A 19,091-nucleotide genomic window follows, 5' to 3' on the forward strand; every position below is an offset into this window, starting at 1 on the left:
GGGCAGCCATGTTGCTGTTTACGTTTTGGCGTCGTGCTGCTCCTGCAAAGCCTGGAGGTCGGGAGTTGGAAATTCCAACCTCCAACTTTCACTGGAAAGACAGCAAATCGATTTATCAAAATGATTTTCTGTCAATCATCTCAATAACGAATTGGCTGATTGTTTTTACCTTTACATGACTAAAGAGTGAACAACATGGATAATGCTTACACCTCACAGCGAAAAAGGACAAAATGTCAGACACACACACACACACACAGAATTACTGCGAGTTAGAGATGGCCAACACGATGTTCTTCACAAACCGGAGTAATGCCTAGCTAAATAACGCCGTGCAAACTGAGCGTGTAATTCAATTTCCTGTGCTGACTGTAAAACACTAATTGCCAGAATACTGCAACCGCTGATAATGATGTGAAAGAGGGAGGATAAATGTGTCGAAGTAACGAAAAAAATAAAGAAATCATGAGACTCGTTTCAGCTCGGAGTCTGTGGGCCGTGGCTGCCAGTCTTGTGGTGAGAATTCAGAGTAAAAACGGAGAAGGGAGGCAGGATTTATGATTTTTCCGTGTTGTGCTGCACCTCTGCGTCAAAAAGAAAGTGCTGCTGACACGTCTCCTAGGATTCAAAAACAAATATTAAGTCTTTTATGCAAACGTTCTAAAGCCTTTCAACTTGGCAGGGAAGTGCTGGTCGGCTGTTAGTGTTTACTTCAGGGATAAATCCAATCGTCAAACTCTGCTTTGGATCGTATTTTCATTCAGAGGATAAAGTTGTGAAGTCTGCTTGGCCTCTTCGCTGACTGTTATGACCAACCTACAGACGGCACTGTATGCGCTCTTCAACATGCATATTGCATGTTTGCTGTGTATGCATGCGTGTAATGTGCACGTCAAATATATTAGGATTGGAAAGCTTCCCCGTCGGCCTGGTTGGCAGGCATCTCAGGCACTTCCCTTCTACAGAGCTCCAAAACCCCAGTCCCCAATCATTGAGCAGCGCTCTAATTAGCAGCTACCGCCATGGAGCCTGCGGTCAGAGGCTGCCTCGCTTCCAAACTCTCAGCTCTGCTACTGTTACTGCAGGCCCGAGGAGGCGAGATGAGAGAGAGACCTGCGCTCACACTTGGTTCAAAAGTGGACCTGACCAAAGAGTTTGATAAACTTCAGTGCTCTATGCATTGCCTCAGCGGCCGACGCTTTTTGACTCACTATGAATAGTCAAATCTTTTTTCACGGGACACACCGCTGTTTTTTCAAATTACGGCGCACTCATAAAGGCTAAACTTTTAATTTGCAACGTGAGATGGTTGATCATTGCACCTGGCAGCATGAGAGCCATTCATACCGAGAGTAATGTCCAGAGCTGTATACAGTAATTCAGACATTAACAGGCTTAATTACAGAGTTTGAGATTGTAGAGACCTTTTCTGTTGGTGATCTAGTTCAAAAGATTCACCAGAGATGATCCTAATGAAATTAAAGCTTTAAAGCTGCTATAATTATCTTAATATTGTTTAAGGCCTACTTAAAGGTCCATAGGGGTCCATTGGCTACATTCAGTCTCATCAGTACACTACCAATTCAGAATACAAACTAATTCATTTTTACTATTTACATAGAAAAACTATTTAACACATTTTCTTTTTACTCTTGTGTACAATTCTTGCAAAATCTGTTGTTTTTTAATGTTATCTGGGAACTTAAAACTAACCTTTGCCTCGAAACTTGAAACTACTTCTCTACTTCTTTCTGTTGAAGTCTAAAGTATTTTACCTGCCAGCGCTCCAGCAAACAGCATCTTGGCTGGCCCTATCCTCCCGTCCTCCTCACTGAGGTAAGCCTTGAGGTGGGCGTAGCAGGGAAAGTAGATGGCTGAGAAGGGGATGTCCCTCAGGAAACAGGCCTTGGAACCCTAGAGAAAGAGTCAGAATGAAAAGAACATGTTTTAGGCAATATTGTTGGGTTTAGAGTCAAACTCTCAGAAAGGGAAAACAAATAAAAGCATAAACAGAAAGAAGAGCAGAGAAAGCGCGATGGGGCTCGGGGGATTCAAACCGTGACTTCTGGCTCTGGTCTCTAAAGATGGATTGGTTTTTTTTTCTATCCACAATATGCAAGTGTCTGTTTCCAAAGCCAAATATTCAAGCATCATCTGATGTTACCACCAAAGAACCTACTTACAAAAGACTCCTGGAACTCTTATAGCAGAGAGAAATATCGACCACAACATGCCAAACAGATCATGTCTCTCCATATGCAAACGATCTGTGTCCTCAGCAGCAGGTGAGGGAGGCAGATCCAAAAGCAAAGCAGACAGAAAAAAAAAAACAGAGTGGGGAAAAGCAGAGGAAGACAGACTGGCTGACGAAGACGACTCCTCGTCTGCCACTGTAAACAACACTATATCATCAAGCCTATTGAGTTCCCCGCTGTATTTAAAGCCTGTTGGCTCGCTGCCACCTTCTTGATACAGCAACTACAGTCAACAGAAGACATTTAAAGAGCTGGGCAGGGTCTCCCTGTTTTGGACAGGCTTCATTTAACTCCTATGGGATAATGCTTTGGTCACTACACAGACTCACACAAGCACAGACACACACACACACACACTCACAAACAGAGAGAATTGGCAGATACCTGGGCTATCTCTTTCCCTCTCTCTCCTTTGGCACTTCTTGTTTGCCTGTCCGTCCTGTTGGCTGGCTGGGGGCCGAGCGGCTGCTGAAAGCTGGGAGATTCTATCGAGGCAGGACAGACGAGCAGCGTCACAGGGACTGGGACTAGAAGCCTTAATATCAGAGTCATGGTGTTGGTGTAGGGTAATGCACCAGTTTACCGGCAGCTGAGATGGTGTGCATTGGATCTTTTTAAACCAAGATTAAATGAAATTATTTAGTTGAGCAAGAACAAGCAACATGCCTCTGATGCACTCCTGCGCACAAAAACAACTTAAATACAATAGGTCCATGAACGTGAAACGTCTGGTTCGATATTCCTACACTGACAACTTTCCCCCAGTGATGAATGGTGGCGCTAGTGCGTTAGCCACCCTACCAGCCTGTAGCTCCACCAGCAGAGGGTGAGCGTCAGGATAATTACCCTGACAAAGGCAGCTCTGTGCCTGGGTGCAGCCCCTCCGGAGCCAGCCCGTCTGGAGTTTGCAGGCTGGAGCTCGTCTCCTCTCCGCCTCCCCTCCACCACCACCACCACCGCCGCCAACACCGCTACTGCTTTCTCAATGCACTTTGTCCCCTCTCTATGCATGGACCAGGAGATGAACACAATGAAGTATGTGCACAAGCATGCACAGCTTTACACACACACACACACACACACACACACACACACTCTTATGGGTAACGCAGCATTGAGCAGACAGTTGAATGGAGACAGTAGCTATGTGGAGGCACACACACACTTTCTAGATAGTCGTAAATTACAAGGCGCGAGTGCACAACTACACTTACACAGGAACAAGGGGCAGGTAGACAGAGACTAGAGGAGGCTCCACACTCTGTTACAGCCTTATTAAAAGAGCCAAAGGGTTTACATGGAAGTTGTCTGAGCTGACAGGTGGTCACATCAGCAGACAGAAAGAGAGCCACACAAACAATCCTGGGAAACTCTGGGACCTGGGAGAAGTCACTCACTACTAGTTTGCCATTTTATAGTGCTGTCTGAATGTATAGAGAATTACATAGTGGACTCAAACTATCCCACAATGCATCATGAAAAGTACTTTGTGTTTATATATTGAGGAAGTAAGATCAGTATTAAATCATGTTTTTATCACAAAAAAGCATGTTGGTTTATATCACGGATGGTCTACCACCCGACGGTGATCTGGCACATCTGGTGACAGAGAAAATGACCCAAGTAGTGTACGAAAGTGTTTTTTCATTTTGCTGATGAGCTCGCTATATAGTCTATAATCATGTCTCTACAGTGAGTAGGGAATGGGTTTCGGACTCAGAGTGATAAGATGCAGTGTAGTAAATAATCAGCAGACTTACAAATGTAAAGTCCGGCCTAAAGAAGACGAGATGTTCAATAGTTTACAACTTGGAATTTGACAACACAAGTGCCATCATTTTACTTGCAAATTAAAACAACCACAGGTATGAGATTGACATTTTCACCCTTGATTGTGTTTACAGTTGAAGCAGAACGTCCCCTGCCGAGCTCCATTGGAACTTATTTATGTCATTTAATTAGACATGCTCTGTTTTACCATGCGGGCTAATGTCCTTGTCAAGCCAGTTAAGCTGATCGTGTTAGCGGTAGCCACAGCTTGTTCTGATTCCTATAGCTCTCAAGTCTGAACACTATGTGGCTGTCCACCTACCTGGTGTGAAGAGACTGATGCTAGAAGTCATTATAGTTTAAATAATAATAATTATAAAATACAGAAAATGCTCTTTAAAACACACCAACGCAACGATATCTTTATATTTTCCCCTTATGACGTTATAATCTTTCCCGCTTGCTTTACAATGTGTTGGGTGCATAATATCACACAACTCTAATATGGTCAAACAGTGCACTGCAATTTTTAGCCCCGAGCCATTGAAAAATACCAATTATGGCAATTAAGGTTAAATACAGCTTTTAGCATAATTTGTGTCTTTTCTTGTTCTTGAACAGAAGACCACATGGAACTGTTGATTTAAATGACGTGGGGTGAAATAATGTATAATAGTGCAATAGTTAATAGAAAAATTGCATATTATTTAGTCATAACAGTAATGAGAAATAATGGATTGCTGTGAAATTGTGAGGCTGATGAAAATACAATAGAATCTGAATAGCGGACGTCTAATTAGGGCGAGACACTACATGCAAAAAACATAGTTTTTCAATGCATTGATCAACTTTAAGATATCGGGCTATTTTACTGAGTCTTCTCACAGACTAGTGGAAAGAGCACATCCGAAACACACATATAGGTGTTTATTTCACTACACTTTGTCTATTTGCGTCTGTAGAGTTGTCCCAAATTAACCAAAAGTTAAAATTAGATAAATAAATAAATCCCTTATTAGTTCCGCAGTGGGGAAATGTATTCTCTGCATTTAACCCATCCCTATAGGGAGCAGTGGGCTGCTGAGAAGCGCCCGGGGAGCAGTTATAGAGGTTCAGTGTCTTGCTCAGGGACACTTCGCCACACCTCGGCCAAGGGTCGAACCACCAACCTTGAGGTTAGTGGACGACCCTCTCTACATGCGCCACGGTCGCCCCAAAAATCGCCCCGGAATTTTACAATTTTGACTTTAATATGTAAACAAAATGCAACAATTTTGAACGTGGATTTATCCAATGTTCAGATTTCTGTTCTGGAAATGTATGAAAATGAGCACATAATCTAATCTAGTCGCAACGAATCTAACAGCGTTATGTAAAACATGGCTTTAGGCTTCCTCCACGGCTGACTGTCTGAATTAAAGATAAATGTGAGTTTCATTTTTAAGTTTTGTCTACTCCATTTCTTCAGCCTACTGACTGTTTCAAAGTGGATACTAACCAACGCACATGAATTAATGAGCTACATGATCACATATAGACGATTTCACAGTTGTAAATGAAAACGTTCCAAATGTGTCCCACTTTACTTCAGTGTTTGTGAATTCTCTCATTCACATGACAGGAAGTAAACACTGGCCCGAGCTGTTGCCAGCAGGACAGATTGACATGAACTGCGCTCTTTGAGCCTACAGTGACTTAATAAGCAAAAAAAAATAAAAAATAAAACTTGGCTGAAAACATCAGATAGGTCTGAGAATATTGTGTCAATTTACAGTATGTATTCTGTAGCCTTCCAGTTAGCTGCTTTGTAGGATTATGCTGCTTTTCATTCTGCACATTATCTTGTGCAAACTAGTTGCTTCTGCAGAGACCAGTCTTAGCCTTGATATCTCTTAACGGAACAGTTCAAAATTGACACATCAGAAGAAGTAGATGAACTACTGAAACCATAATTTCTTGTATTTTGTGCATATAATGCACCCATCATATATATTTCTTCTGTATTGTGTAAACACTAGAGTTACATTACATTTGCATGCAGAAAAGTCTGTATTCTCTCATAAGATGCAAGCAGATTGCACCACATATAAACAGTCCACAAACATTTAAATACTGCAATAAAAAGTGTAAAAAAAGGCACTTGAAGAATGATTTGTGGCTCAGACGTGTGCACTATACATGCACGTCTGACCCCAACATTGTTTGTCACCTTGTAAAGTCCAAAGAAGCCGAGGCCCCTGATGACGGACAGGGCGCTGACCCTCGGCCCCGTGGTGATCTCTCCTGCCACCTGCAGACGGATCTTTACAATCTCCAGAGGGTTGGTGAAGATCACCTGGGAGCCACCAGCCTGGAGGAACAGAAATACAAAAAGAAAAAAGAGAGACATGGATCGGATACTTAAACTGCCTGCAACATGCATTTTGTCTGTGTTAAATATGAGATTTTGAGTGCATTGTTCAAAGCCACTGAAGACAAAGTGTTCATTTCAATACAACACACTGATTGAATAAAACTAAATCAATTCAATACAATCGCTCGCTTGTACTGCAAGTGATGCAACTCAACAACAGTGCCACCTCAGCAACCAGCTGCAAAACAAACATGTCGAGAGGAGGAGAGTACCGGGAAATCCAGCTGATGCAGTGGAGTCTGTCAGCTGTTTGTCTTCATCACACAAACCCTGCGGGGACTCCTGACTTCTCTTTTTCTCTCCGACTTCTCACTTCACACCATCCTCCAAACCTGTACTTGTGAGGGCAACAATACCGCGGCAGGTTCAGACCGGTTTCTTTGCCTTTCAGGTCGGCAGGGCTTTTAAGTATGAGAGGTAACTGCTGTGGTAGAGCTGTGGCGAGACAAATGGTTCACTGTGTCTAGTCGGGGGAACATGACGGCACCTTCAGAATGCTTCTCGATACTGAGAAATGTTTACACCATTTGAAGCGTCAGTATGAATCTTCTGACTTCTGTCTTACATTTTCCTTCACTTGTTTCTCTCTCTCTCTCTCTCTCTCTCAACGTCTTTTCCAGTATTGTCTCTCTCCTTTTACGTGCTTTGACCTCCTCTCAAACGATCTCTCTCATCTTCTCTATTATTGTCTCCCTCCGGCTACGGTTGCCAGTGGTTACTGTAGCTACACGCAAAAGGGCGGCACATCGCAATTAGATAGCAATCGGTTGCCATGGTGCCATTTCTGTCCTAAATAGGCCTGGTCTGTTTGTTGTCGTTTCTCTCCTTTTCTCCCCCGCCTTCAGTCGCTTCGTTATGAATGATGGATTGTGCTCGTCGCCTCTTGCCTTACGGGAAGGCATCAAGCTCCAATCTATAACATGGGCATTTCTTTTTTTTTGCTCAATTTCCCTCCGTTTTAAGTGTTACCATATATTGCCTACAAGAAGAGAGGGGAGACAGAGATCATAATAGTCGCATTGAAGGTGTTTGCAGCCGCTTTTTAAATAACCCACAGAATAGTGGGCGACAGCTTCCCTTCCAGCCCCGAGAGGCTGTGAATAGCGGGAGGGCTGCCGCTCTAAAGCTGCGACATCTCACAGCTAACTCTTTATGACTTGTTTTATGGAAATAACCGAGTTGATTACATGCTGGCTAATAGCGTGAGCATCAAGAGGCTATTGGCTCCGGCCCTTAGCAGTGTTGGCTGTTTCAATTGGATACTAATGAGACCGGAGATGAAGAAGATAGAGATGTTGTTTACTCAAGGAGAGTAAACATTGTTGAGGTGACAATTAGGCCGGACAACACGAGATAAAAGGAGTGACGGTGCAGAGCGTTTGCCGCACTTCATCATCGCGTTCCCAGTTAGCTGTGGAAAATAACTTTGAGCATCCAGGACAAGAGAGGGAGACAAATAGAAACAAGAGGATCTGACGAATAAACAGAATGAGCTAATGAGAGAGAGAAAGATGGAGAGACAGAAACAAGAGAGAGGAGTAGCCAAAACAAGAGAAGAGAGGGAAGGTCGAGGCTGAGGCAGAGAGGTTGAGGGTTGTGATTATGGAGTGACAGCGTTGGCGGCTCTCTGATGATTCCCAGGTAATTACAAGGCAAGGTGATCCTTAGAAACCTGGAACGTCAGCACCTTATGCACGCATCACAGCTCCTGGCTATGTGTGTGTGTGTGTGTGTGTGCTGCAGAGAGAACACCAAGAGCTTAGTAAAGTTTGAGGACCCCCCCTCAACACAAATAAACACGCCAAACACTCACTACATCAGCCGTCCTCTATAAATAACAATTCATTTGTACTTAACACGCTTTATGCCACTTGTGCAGGTCTGGGTGTGTATTAGATTCTCTGATAATGTTTTAATAATTCACATCGGGCCTGAAAAAGAAACTCATTACAAAGACTTAAACCAACCATGCAGACTGTGCTACATTCACAACGAACAACGTATTACTGTATTTTGACTCTCATTCTTACCCTACTCCCCCTCGCAGCAATGACCCAGTAAGTATTTTGTGCAACTCAAGTCCTAAAATGCAGACCAGTAACTGCCAGATAAGCATCCAGCCAGCTCAAGTCAACGGAGCATGCTGTTCTTACCAAATAATCATTAGAAATTGGCAACCCACGCTGGAGCTTAATGGTGCTGAGCCACGGGTTTAGGGAGGGTGAGAGGGGGGGGGGGGTCAAGTGGAGGAGGTGAGGAGAGGAAAAAGAGCATGTTTCAGAGGAATAGGAAAAGCAAAGAAAGACAAGGGGTGCAGAGAAAAGGATGTGACAACACATTAGAGAAGATAAAAATGCTTCGAGATAAGTTTACGAAACGGGAAGCTATTCTCCTGTATTTTCTGTCTTTCTGTCTTTCCATCTTTTGCTTTATAGACTGTGGACCTGAGGCTGACACTGTGGTCTAAACCAACACTTTCACAGCTACCAAACGACATAAACAGATTTCATGTGCTGCGGCTGGAGCCTCACTAAAACAGGGTTCAGGAGGGTTCGATGTCTGTGTGTGTGTGTGTGTGTGTGTGTGATTGTGTGTGTGTGTGTGTGTGTGTAAGATAAAGTGGCAGGCAGAGTGCATTGCCAGCACTAACACCGGGGCCTCAGCCAGGATGAAAGGAGCTGTCACGACGGCTCACAGAGGAAAAGAGGAAAAGTCTATCCATCCACACTCCTCTCCTCTACATTTATCCTCTCCTCTGCCTATGCATCTGTTATAGTTCTGCTTCTGAATCCATATGGGTTGTATAAATAAAAAGCACCCACTACTTTTCACACCCAGTACAGTGCTGAAAAAACGTTCCTGCAGTATATTTGCTTTACTGCGGTTACTATACTTTTTTCCTTTTCGTCTCCGTCACCAAAAAAAAAAAAATCACTCACAAAAAAACCCACAAAATTTACAGCAAATGTACCGTGCTAAAACATTTCTGAAACATATTCCTGGAACAAATAAGGTCAATTGAATGTGCCTGAGTGGAGCTAAACCCATAATGACTTGTGTATCCTGAAATACTTTGCTTTAGTGAACAGCATCAAAAGAGGGTTGAGTGAAAGACCTTCTTTCATTCGCTAAAGCTGCCGGCCTTGGTGGACTCACAGTCTGTTTGCGTGTGTGTGTGTGTGTGTGTGTTCATGCATGCGTTGGGGGTAGACTGTGACAGCTCAGTGATCAAAACCTATGATGGGAGGGGAGCAGGTAAAGGACTGGTAGGGGTCTCAGGTAGCAGCCGCTGTCAATCTTCATCTCCTCCCTGGAAGTGTGTGTGTGTGTGTGTGTGTGTGTGTGTGTGTTTGTGTGTGTGTGTGTGTGTGTGTGTGTGTTCGTGCACCTGTATGCTCTTCTGTTTGTCATACATGCACACACTCCTGCGAGCATGTACAGTATGTGCATTTGCTCTTTCATGTGTGATCTTTTCAACGTTCCATCAACAAACAGCGACTTTTGGCCTCCAAACAGGTCCATGTCTGTCCGCTCAACTGTCAGAGGGGCGGCACTCAGAAAACAGGTAAACATGGTAAGAGATGCATGCTGCCTGAGTACTGCATACACTGTCTGTGTACTGAGCAGCATCATTTCAGCACAGTGCACTTTGAAGAGCCAGGATGATGAAGAGGGAGAGAGAGGCGCAATGTTTGGGCCTTAATGGAAAAGAAAGTGAATACTGAAATATGTTATGTTGACTGTATTTGAGCAAAGAACTTGCACACTGTTGCTGAATATCTGCGGCCATAATAATACTGACAACACTCTCATAGAACTCGTAGGAGAGATTTGGGTTTTCAGAGACTCTGAGTGAGGAACCTTTACCTTGGTGAAGGAGTGTGACCGCTCAGTGTGATCAGGCACAAGACAAATTCCCAGCACTGCTGTTTTGAGCCTCGGACATACGTTTCATGCTCCGCTGACAGCTGTGGACTTGTACCGGACACACGAGATTGTACAATGCGCATTTCGGCGCACTGTATTTGGGCAATCAGCTTATTCTAACACAATCTCATCTTCAAAAGAAGCATCCATTTATCCATCTTCTTCTTGGCAAACCAGCGAAAGGTGCACACGATGCCAACTGGAGTATGGAACAAAACGAGAGCATGCCAAGTCGGCGGCCTTACTTTGCGTACAATCGGTGTGGGAATACAGACGTCCCCATCGGGTCAAAGCAGACCTTCGCGGACACATGGACACGGTAAGTATGAATTGGCCTTTAGTGATTCAGAGTTCACATTTGAACTCAAAAGTTGATGGGATGAAAAAAAAAGCCCCGAATTATTAAAACTCAAAAGTCAATCGGTCATGAATTCTGTCCAGGTTGTTTACCTCTGACCTAGTTCCTCACTTTACTAGCAGATAAGCTCTCATGACAAAATGTAAGTAACAGTTGACTTGAGACTTACACATCCACCGGCCAGGATCTCAGCTGCCAACGGGACTTTTCCATCTTTCTGTCTGGTCTTTCCTCGCACAAAGTCATTCACCTGGAAACACAAAGGTTTCAATGTCAGGCACAGGATTTCTGAAGCTGCTATGGTAGAACATGATGCGAGTATAAAGTCAATATACTGTGAACAATGTTTTATGTAGGACCTGAAAATGTAGAAACAGAATAAACAAGGTTATGCGCATGTAAGTATCTGATTATATAAAATCCATCAAGAAGATTGAAGCAATGTAGGAACATCATGGATGTCCTTCTTTGTGAATGTGCATCCATGTCTCTATGCGCTTTCTAATGCAGTAACTTACTGTGAGCTTTATGGCTTTCTCGGGCGCCACACCCAGTAGCTGTGGTACAAGACCTATCATTAGAAAATGACGAGATGATTAGAAAAAAAGAGGGCTGTGGTACCCCTACTCACTCACACACACATACTCATACATATACATTCACATATACCACTTCCACACACTCCACATGTGTGGCTTCCCAATGCATGCGTCTGACCCGGCAAGATCCTCCAGACGCTAATGAAATCTATTGATGTGGAGTGTGGGGACATCAGAGTAGCAACAAGAGAGAGGGGAAGAAGGGGTAAAGAGAGGATGAAGAGAGAGAAACTGCTTCCCAGAATAGAAAAAAGGGCAGAGTATAAAACAAACCAACCAAAAGTTTACGCAGACCTCAATTACAACCCAGAGCAGGATAAAAATAAACAAAATAATCACAACAGAGCACAATAAAACTTGGCCCCCTACCCAGCCCCAAGGCCAGAAGCACACACACACACACACACACACACACACAGACACACACACACGCTCTCTCGAAGTTACAAACACAGTTAATGATCTACAGTAGTTTGTGTGTAGAGAGGCCACACACACACACATAATCATACACTTAATTTGGAGGTTGGCGAAAGGACCTGATGTCTGGACCTGAATTCTTTCGACATACTTTCTTCAATACAGAACATACATGCATACACATGACAGGACATGGGAAAAATACACCTAATGTATTTTTGGCTAAACCATCGAGAGAGACCGGAGCAAAAACGCTCCCGTCTTTCTGGTGCTGTTTTGTTTATGAGAGATCCCTGCATTATACTACATAAGTAATTGTGCCAATTCTGCACTGCTGATTCCACATTCTTCACTCAGCAGATGTTTCCCGAGGTTTTCAGTGAAGGCACTTTCAACTTATATTACATAACTACAGTTTGGCTGTCAGGATACCCGTCTGGCCATCTATCTGGAGCCAGACCTGTCTGTCTCTGCGTCTCTGAAGCCATTCCACTGTTGATGGCCTTTGTGTTTCCCACAGAAATTCAAGCATTCAAGTTTCCTCTCGGGAGCCGGTGCTGTCAATCAGAATCATGGGATTTTAAAAAGGGCCCCGCCACTGTTCCAGGGGACCGTTTTTCAATCCATCTTGAATCCGACCCCAACAATACCGACACAGACATCCCTAACAGTCATTAGGGATGTCATGCCCTGGTATGTGCGTACCTGAATGCCCAAGCAGTCGCCTGCTTGTCCGTGTGTGCATGCCTGCATACTTGTGCACCTGCTCATTGTCTGTGTCTGCGTCCGTACCAGTGTGTAAGTCCAGACATGCGACATCACCACATCGTGACACAGGTCTAAAGGTATGTGGCCTTGCGTGTGATGTTCATTGTCCTACTCTTAAAGTCCCCAGCCAGCCGGAATCACTTCAAAGGAGACAGGTCACCAGAGAGGTGAACTCACACAGTGTCCTGTCCACCCTACACTTTTCTTCTCCTCTCGTCTCCTCTTCCTTCTCTTCACTTTAATTGTCCCGACTACTCGCTGCTTCTTCTTCTTCTTTCTTCTCTCACATCTCAGCCTTTTTTTCTTTTTTCAAAAACCCATTTTGCGGATTTGACTCCCTGTGAGTTGTTTTTCCTGAAAGCTGTCTGTAAATACTTGGATTTTTATTAAACCTTTGGTACATTGCTCTCTTACATGACCATGGTAACCACCATGATCTTGGAAATACTGTTGTTGAGAGTGTTTTCTACATGCTGAGAAGAAAGATCTGGAAGGTACAAGTGATGCATTATGGTGATGGTATAATAAACACTCCAGCACGTATAAGCTACAGCAGCTGCTCCACTATTATTGCAGGATAAATGCTGCATGCAGTCCTCAAAGACGGTATCAACTGCACAGTTTGCAGCAACTACTAACAGTATGTAGATATTTGACATTACACATTAAAACTTGTGAGGTTTAAATTTGTCTCCATGCATACTGACCTCTGTAAAGGCCGAAAACGCTCTCGTAGCGCACCACCTTCTTGAAGCAATCAAAGCTGTTCTTGTACATGAGCTCTCCCACCAGGGAGCCACTGCTCCTCTGGTTTTGCATGCGTGTCTTCACCAGGTCAATGGGGTACACTGCTGTGGCACCCACGGCTACAAATAATACAAAAAAAGTTATATTTAGATACTGATTACATGTTATAAGGGTTTGTTTATTTAAATATCCATATTCACTTAAGTGATTTACTGTTATGACCATGCCACCATTGTCTTACCCTTAACTTATCCAGCAACTGCATCCCACCCATGTGCCTACATCTTTGTTTTGCACAAGTGAAGACATCAATAAAAAAATAAAATAATGAAAAAACGTTGAAAAATGCTACAGACATGGTAGTAGGTAGTAGTTAAAAATGTACTTTGGCCTTACTTTTCTTTTGAAACTATTAAGAAAGATGTAGATTACGAATATGTTTTAGTTAGCTTTGCTAAACGCCAATGAAGATAGGTGAGAAAATATGTCTTTGTAATTTGTGTGAGCTGACCCTTTAAGAGGAAGAAAAGGAAAAGGCGGAGGAGGAAGGGGAAGTCTGTGGAGGTAATGCTAAGAAAGAAGCCAAAGTGTTTTGAGTCCCAGTGTCTTCGGCCCGTCAGACGGACACAAACAAAAAGAACCGACCCAAGGCGACAGACTTAATTAGAGAGAGAGCGAGAGAGAAGAAGGGATGGCAGAACCATACCTCCTTATTAAGCTGTCTCCCTTGGGATAGAAGGAGGAGGAGAAGGGAGGAATGAAGGAAGGGAGGAGGAGGAGTAGAAAAACAGTGGGGAGTCTGAAGACAAACACAAGGCCGAGGCCCCACCCTTCACCCCCAACCTCCCTCTACTGATCACACACACAGGTACAAAAGAATCCACACAGGGGGGTTTTCCCGTGGCACGCAGAGAGGCGAGAGACAGGACAGAACGAGGCAGAGGGATGGTAAAGAGCGGGAAATTGATAGAGAGAGGAAAAAAAAGAGAGGGAGCACTTCTCTTTAAGCAGGGGAGCAACCGTTGCTCTTGTTAGCAAGGGATAGGGCAATAGAGGGGCCATTGTCCTCTCTCTCTCACCCTTTTCTTATGAGGACAGCAGAGGGCGGGGGGGGGGGGGGCAGGTAGAGACGCAAGCAGGTAGGTGGGCGGGTGGGTTGGTGGTGGGGTGAAGGTATGCAGAGAGCCAATGGGGCGTGACTCTTACCCCCTGCCACTGAGCCAAGGGTGAACCTGTAGGCCGACTCTGCCACCTGGACGAGGACGGGGCGGGAGACGTCACCGCCCAACTGCTGCTCACACAGCGGGAAAGAGACAATGAAGACATTAGTGCAGCAGTGGAAGACAATGAATTAACAACAGTGAGACATGACACTAGACAACCTACTGTTTCAGACATTGATTTCTCTCCACCGATCCGCATACACTTGAATACGGTTTCTTTAAAAAAAACATTGCATGCCACACATCTGATTCCACCACCTTGCAAGCTTAATTACCAGCTATTAAATCAATCATTTGTCACACCTGCTGTCTAGTGTTTGACAGCAAGTCCCAATTTCATGATGAAGACTGGTATATAGTATAACGGTCAATTAATAAAACTATGCGGACAAGAAAGAGAGCGGGAAGCTACTTAAATAAAAGACTATGTAAATGTTGTTATTGGTAAGGTAATGCACAAACAAACAAATACTCATAATGTACAAAAATGTCTTAATATGCAGTCAAGATGTTGAGTATTTGATTAAGATATACCTGTGGTATAATAATAATACAAAAAAACAGGGCCGCAGGTAATGATCTTAATACAAGCTTGTGATCATCACCATGACATGCAAATAGCAGAAGAGTGTTAGTAGCCAGCTTTTGGCGCACAGCAACATTGGCCACACTCCTCTCTCCACCTGAGGTACCTGTTGCCTTGTCTGGTATGCCCAGCTCTGGCTTCTCGACCCTGGGGAGAGTGGGGGGGATGGAGTGTTGTAATTATGTGTGTGTGTGTGTGTGTGTGTGAGAGAGAGAGGGGGATGGGGGTCTCTAGAACAGGTCCACCTGTCAGAGTAAACTCCCACCCCCTTCTACAATTCATCCCCAGAGGTTTTCCTTCCTGCCCAAATGTCTCCTTTATACACAACCTTCTCCGCCTCTCCCATCCTCTATCCGCCTGTGCGCTGGTACAACTCTGCAATACTAACTGTCAAGATGTTTGAGGGAGAAGGAGGGAACAAGTAACCAGGATACGAAGAAAGAAAAGGCCAACCGACATACATGTAGAGAAATAAGAGAGAGGGAGAAAGAAGTAGATCAAAAAAGGAAATGGAGAGAAACAGCAAAAGATGAGGGGAGAGAGAGCTCCAGCTAGCTGGCGGCCAGCCCCTGAGTCCAAACCACAAGGGCCTAAAGTGGCTCATTGTGGTGGGACTGGCGTCTGTGTAGTGCTGGGCCCCTTTGCTTTCTCCCCTTTGGCCCCCGCCTGCTCCAATATGGCCCGGCCAAGCCTTCTCTGTAGTGCTGGAACCCACCAGGCAACACAACTCTGACCAAACAGCCAAAGACAGAAAGCAGTCCTCTGCTCATCTGTTTGGCTGTCCATACGTCCTTCTTCCTCTTCTTCATTACAAATTGCTCTTGTTAGCTGCTGCAAACTCTTGTCTTTATTTCCTTGGATTTGTGAGTTTGGTCTGTATGTTTTTCAACCAGGTCAGGTTGGTGTTTTCTCTCAAGAAAGTCTCTTTAAGTTTAATTCTGTGATGGAAAGTTACTTTGACACAACTTGGTAGGAACTTTTGAAAATGAGCAGGAATGACGAACACTGGCAGGTTTTGAGGGCAAACTTTCCACTTTATATCTGACAAAACTTGTTTTGATCTGTGTTTCCCTTTTCTTTTTTTTTTTTTTAACTTACATGTAACTCTAAAACAATGTCTCAATGAATGAATTGTGCAATTCATGCCAAAATCCCAAATCAATGGGGGATTAATTACTTGCGAACAGGAGATATCATTATCCTTAATTATAAATCTTAGTCCTCTGACATCAAGCCCTAGAGAATGTACTGAGGCGAAAAAAAGAGCTGCCAGTGTGGAAGAGGAAACCAAACACATCAACAAGTCCTCATATTCTGTACCTGTCTCTGGACCTCAGCCAAGTTGTAGGGAAGGGCGCCTTCCTCCAGCGGAGCGATCTGCTCAATGTCCACTAAACCAACACATCTGATGAGGAGAGAGAACAGAGGGAGAGTGAGAGGTTTCAAGTAACTTTAAACGATTGTAAAAACTCTCAGAGAAATATAATATTTCATCAAGTCCATGACCTTTGGAAGCACGATCTGTCAGTCTGAAGTTACTTGACGTTTACGGATACTTTGCCATCGTTCCATGTGAAAATATCGTGGCATTCAAAAATACAAGCCTGTGCCTGGCATGATTGAGTAAGACAACCGATTTATTGGAACTGACAACTCCCACTCCTTTATCCCGTCAACCAAGTATAACAAAGATATTTAACCTTTGGATGTGAAACTACTGCCTTTCTGAGTCTTTCCACTTTCCATTGCATCTCTATGGCGGTCACAGATTTCCCAGGCTGAGGGAATATTGAGACTATTATCTCTCGCATCTCCAATCAAGGGGAGTGGAGAGGGCTATTAAAGTATCCCATTGCCCAGAAATAATAATCAGGTGGTGTCTCAGGCCGGGGTTAGGAATTATGAGAGCACTGGTTGGGCCGCTAGGCAGACGCAAAGGAAGTGGGGGGAATGTGAAACTCATACAGCTGTTGTGTGCCACGGATCATAGGGGCTGGAATTGCCCATTTTTAAGAGAAATGGGTGTTTGGATTGGTTTTTGGACTGAAAGAGGATTCTCTGGCACTGACGTAGTCATGGCTGATTCTTTTGATCCTTTGCAGAGAAGTTTGAGGTGAAAAAAAAAAGGCTCGTCTCTCGGAGGTATGGACCCTGGGGCTTAAGGTGCGCTGTGGGGGGCAAGAGTGGGATGGACTTACCCTCCACAACTCCCTGACTAACTGAGGAAAAAGGGATGCTGTTCCTCCAGTACAGCTAACACACAGCTACAATTGTCTGCACTTATTTGCCTGTTGTCAGTGAAACCTAGAATGAATGCCAGCTTGGCCATCATATCCACATTACTAATAATTATTTCCATGGAGATTGTATCCTCCACCCCTTGACAAGATTAAATAGGGAAAGCAAGTTATACACAAAACACTGTCATATTATCAAAATTAAGCCATTAAATCAAAGCTAGTGTGTGTGTGTGTGTGTGTCCGTCTTACCCACGGGGCTCTGACAGGTCAGCCAGCTGAAAGAGGATGTCGACCTCCATGGGTGTCACCTGACCAAACCTCTGAGCTGCCACAATGAACTCCTCTACAATAAAGACAGATATTTATGTATCTATAGCACCACACTTTAATTAAGATACAGATCAACATTTGCAGAAATGCAAACTGATTAAATAACGGGGAAACACAATAATATAGGAATAAAATAAAAAAAGATCTCTCAATTGCAAATTCATCCATTTTCCGCTGCCAATCTGGTTTCAGGCCGTAACGGCAGCAAACTCAGCAGATATTCCAACAACAAAGAGGACTTTCTCCTCAGCCACATCCTCTACCTTGATCTGGGGGATCCCCAGGTATTTCCAGGCCAGATGGGATTTATATTATTCCTCCGGTGTGTTCTGGGTCTGGGGACCTCCACAGCGAGGCACTCAGGGAGCATCGTGATCAGATCACTGAGCAACCTAAACTGCCTCCTTTCAATGCGAAGGAGCCGCAAGCTCTGAGCTCCTTCTGAATATTTAAACTCTCAGATATCAGATCAAAGCTCATGACCACTGGTACAGGTGCGTAGATTGACAAGTAACTCAAGAGCCTTAGTTTCCATGTCACCACGGGAGTACAAGAGTACAACAACCGCAACACTGTGAACGGGAGACCAATCTGTCTGTCCATCTCATGCTCCATTATACATATCCTCGCTAGCAAGCTTATATCTCAAACTCCTTAAGTCGAGGTAGCAATTCTTTCTTAAGTCAAAGCAGGCAATTGGCCGTGCTCCGGATCTAAAATTCTGCAGCTGCACAGCTGGATCCAAACTGCACCAGTGCATGCTGGGTCAAGCCCTGATGGAGCAAACAGAACTACGTCGTCAGCAAAGAGCGATGCAATAAAGATGTCACCAAACTGAACACGCTCCACTCCTTGGCTGCTTTGGGGATTCTGTCTCTGAAAATTACAAACAGAAGAGGTGACGAGGAACCTTGGTGGGTAGACAATATGTATTGCCTCTCATAAAGACACAATAAACAGTGATTTTAAAATTCCAGATTATTTTAGGATCAAGAGATGTGTTTTTTTGGCATAGGAACTTAATGAATCAATTAATATATATATATATATATACACACACACAGTATATACCCTTTGGTTTAAAGTAATAGAGTACATTTGTACACAAAAATGTTGCTTTTAATATCTATCTGCAGTCGGTATGTTAACTTTGTCATGATATATTTTAATGAGTGCGTGATATATTAAACCCTGTCATTACAACATGAAAATAAGTCAAAATATGTAGTACTGAGATGAATGAATCACTTAAAGCCACAATCTGTGATCACAAACAAGAGCAGTTTCTTGTGAGTGACATCTCTTTTATTCTTATCTGATTCATAATTCCATTGAACCGTTCATGATACTGCATCATTGACTCAGTATCATCTATTGATATTATGTTACATACAATGCACCAACATTATATGTGTAATGAGTGTGCATTCACTGCTAAAAGGAGAAAAAAAGAAA

General features: G+C 43.7%; 1 protein-coding gene across 1 annotated transcript in view; it reads right to left on the minus strand.

Annotated features, from left to right (window-relative positions):
- slc25a13 (solute carrier family 25 member 13) overlaps positions 1 to 19,091 on the minus strand; it is a 42,702-nt gene that overhangs the window by 3,187 nt on the left and 20,424 nt on the right. The window contains exons 8-15 of the mRNA XM_076106037.1: positions 17,556 to 17,649; positions 16,387 to 16,471; positions 14,464 to 14,548; positions 13,218 to 13,376; positions 11,242 to 11,294; positions 10,893 to 10,973; positions 6,235 to 6,375; positions 1,776 to 1,914 (exon numbers count right to left, since the gene is read on the minus strand). Of these exons, the coding sequence (XP_075962152.1) occupies positions 1,776 to 1,914; positions 6,235 to 6,375; positions 10,893 to 10,973; positions 11,242 to 11,294; positions 13,218 to 13,376; positions 14,464 to 14,548; positions 16,387 to 16,471; positions 17,556 to 17,649 (837 nt within the window). The remainder of the gene's footprint in view (positions 1 to 1,775; positions 1,915 to 6,234; positions 6,376 to 10,892; positions 10,974 to 11,241; positions 11,295 to 13,217; positions 13,377 to 14,463; positions 14,549 to 16,386; positions 16,472 to 17,555; positions 17,650 to 19,091) is intronic.

Source organism: Anarhichas minor, unplaced genomic scaffold (assembly GCF_050575085.1).
Source record: "Anarhichas minor isolate MPS153535 unplaced genomic scaffold, ASM5057508v1 ptg000033l, whole genome shotgun sequence".
In the NCBI taxonomy this organism is placed as follows: Eukaryota; Metazoa; Chordata; class Actinopteri; order Perciformes; family Anarhichadidae; genus Anarhichas; species Anarhichas minor.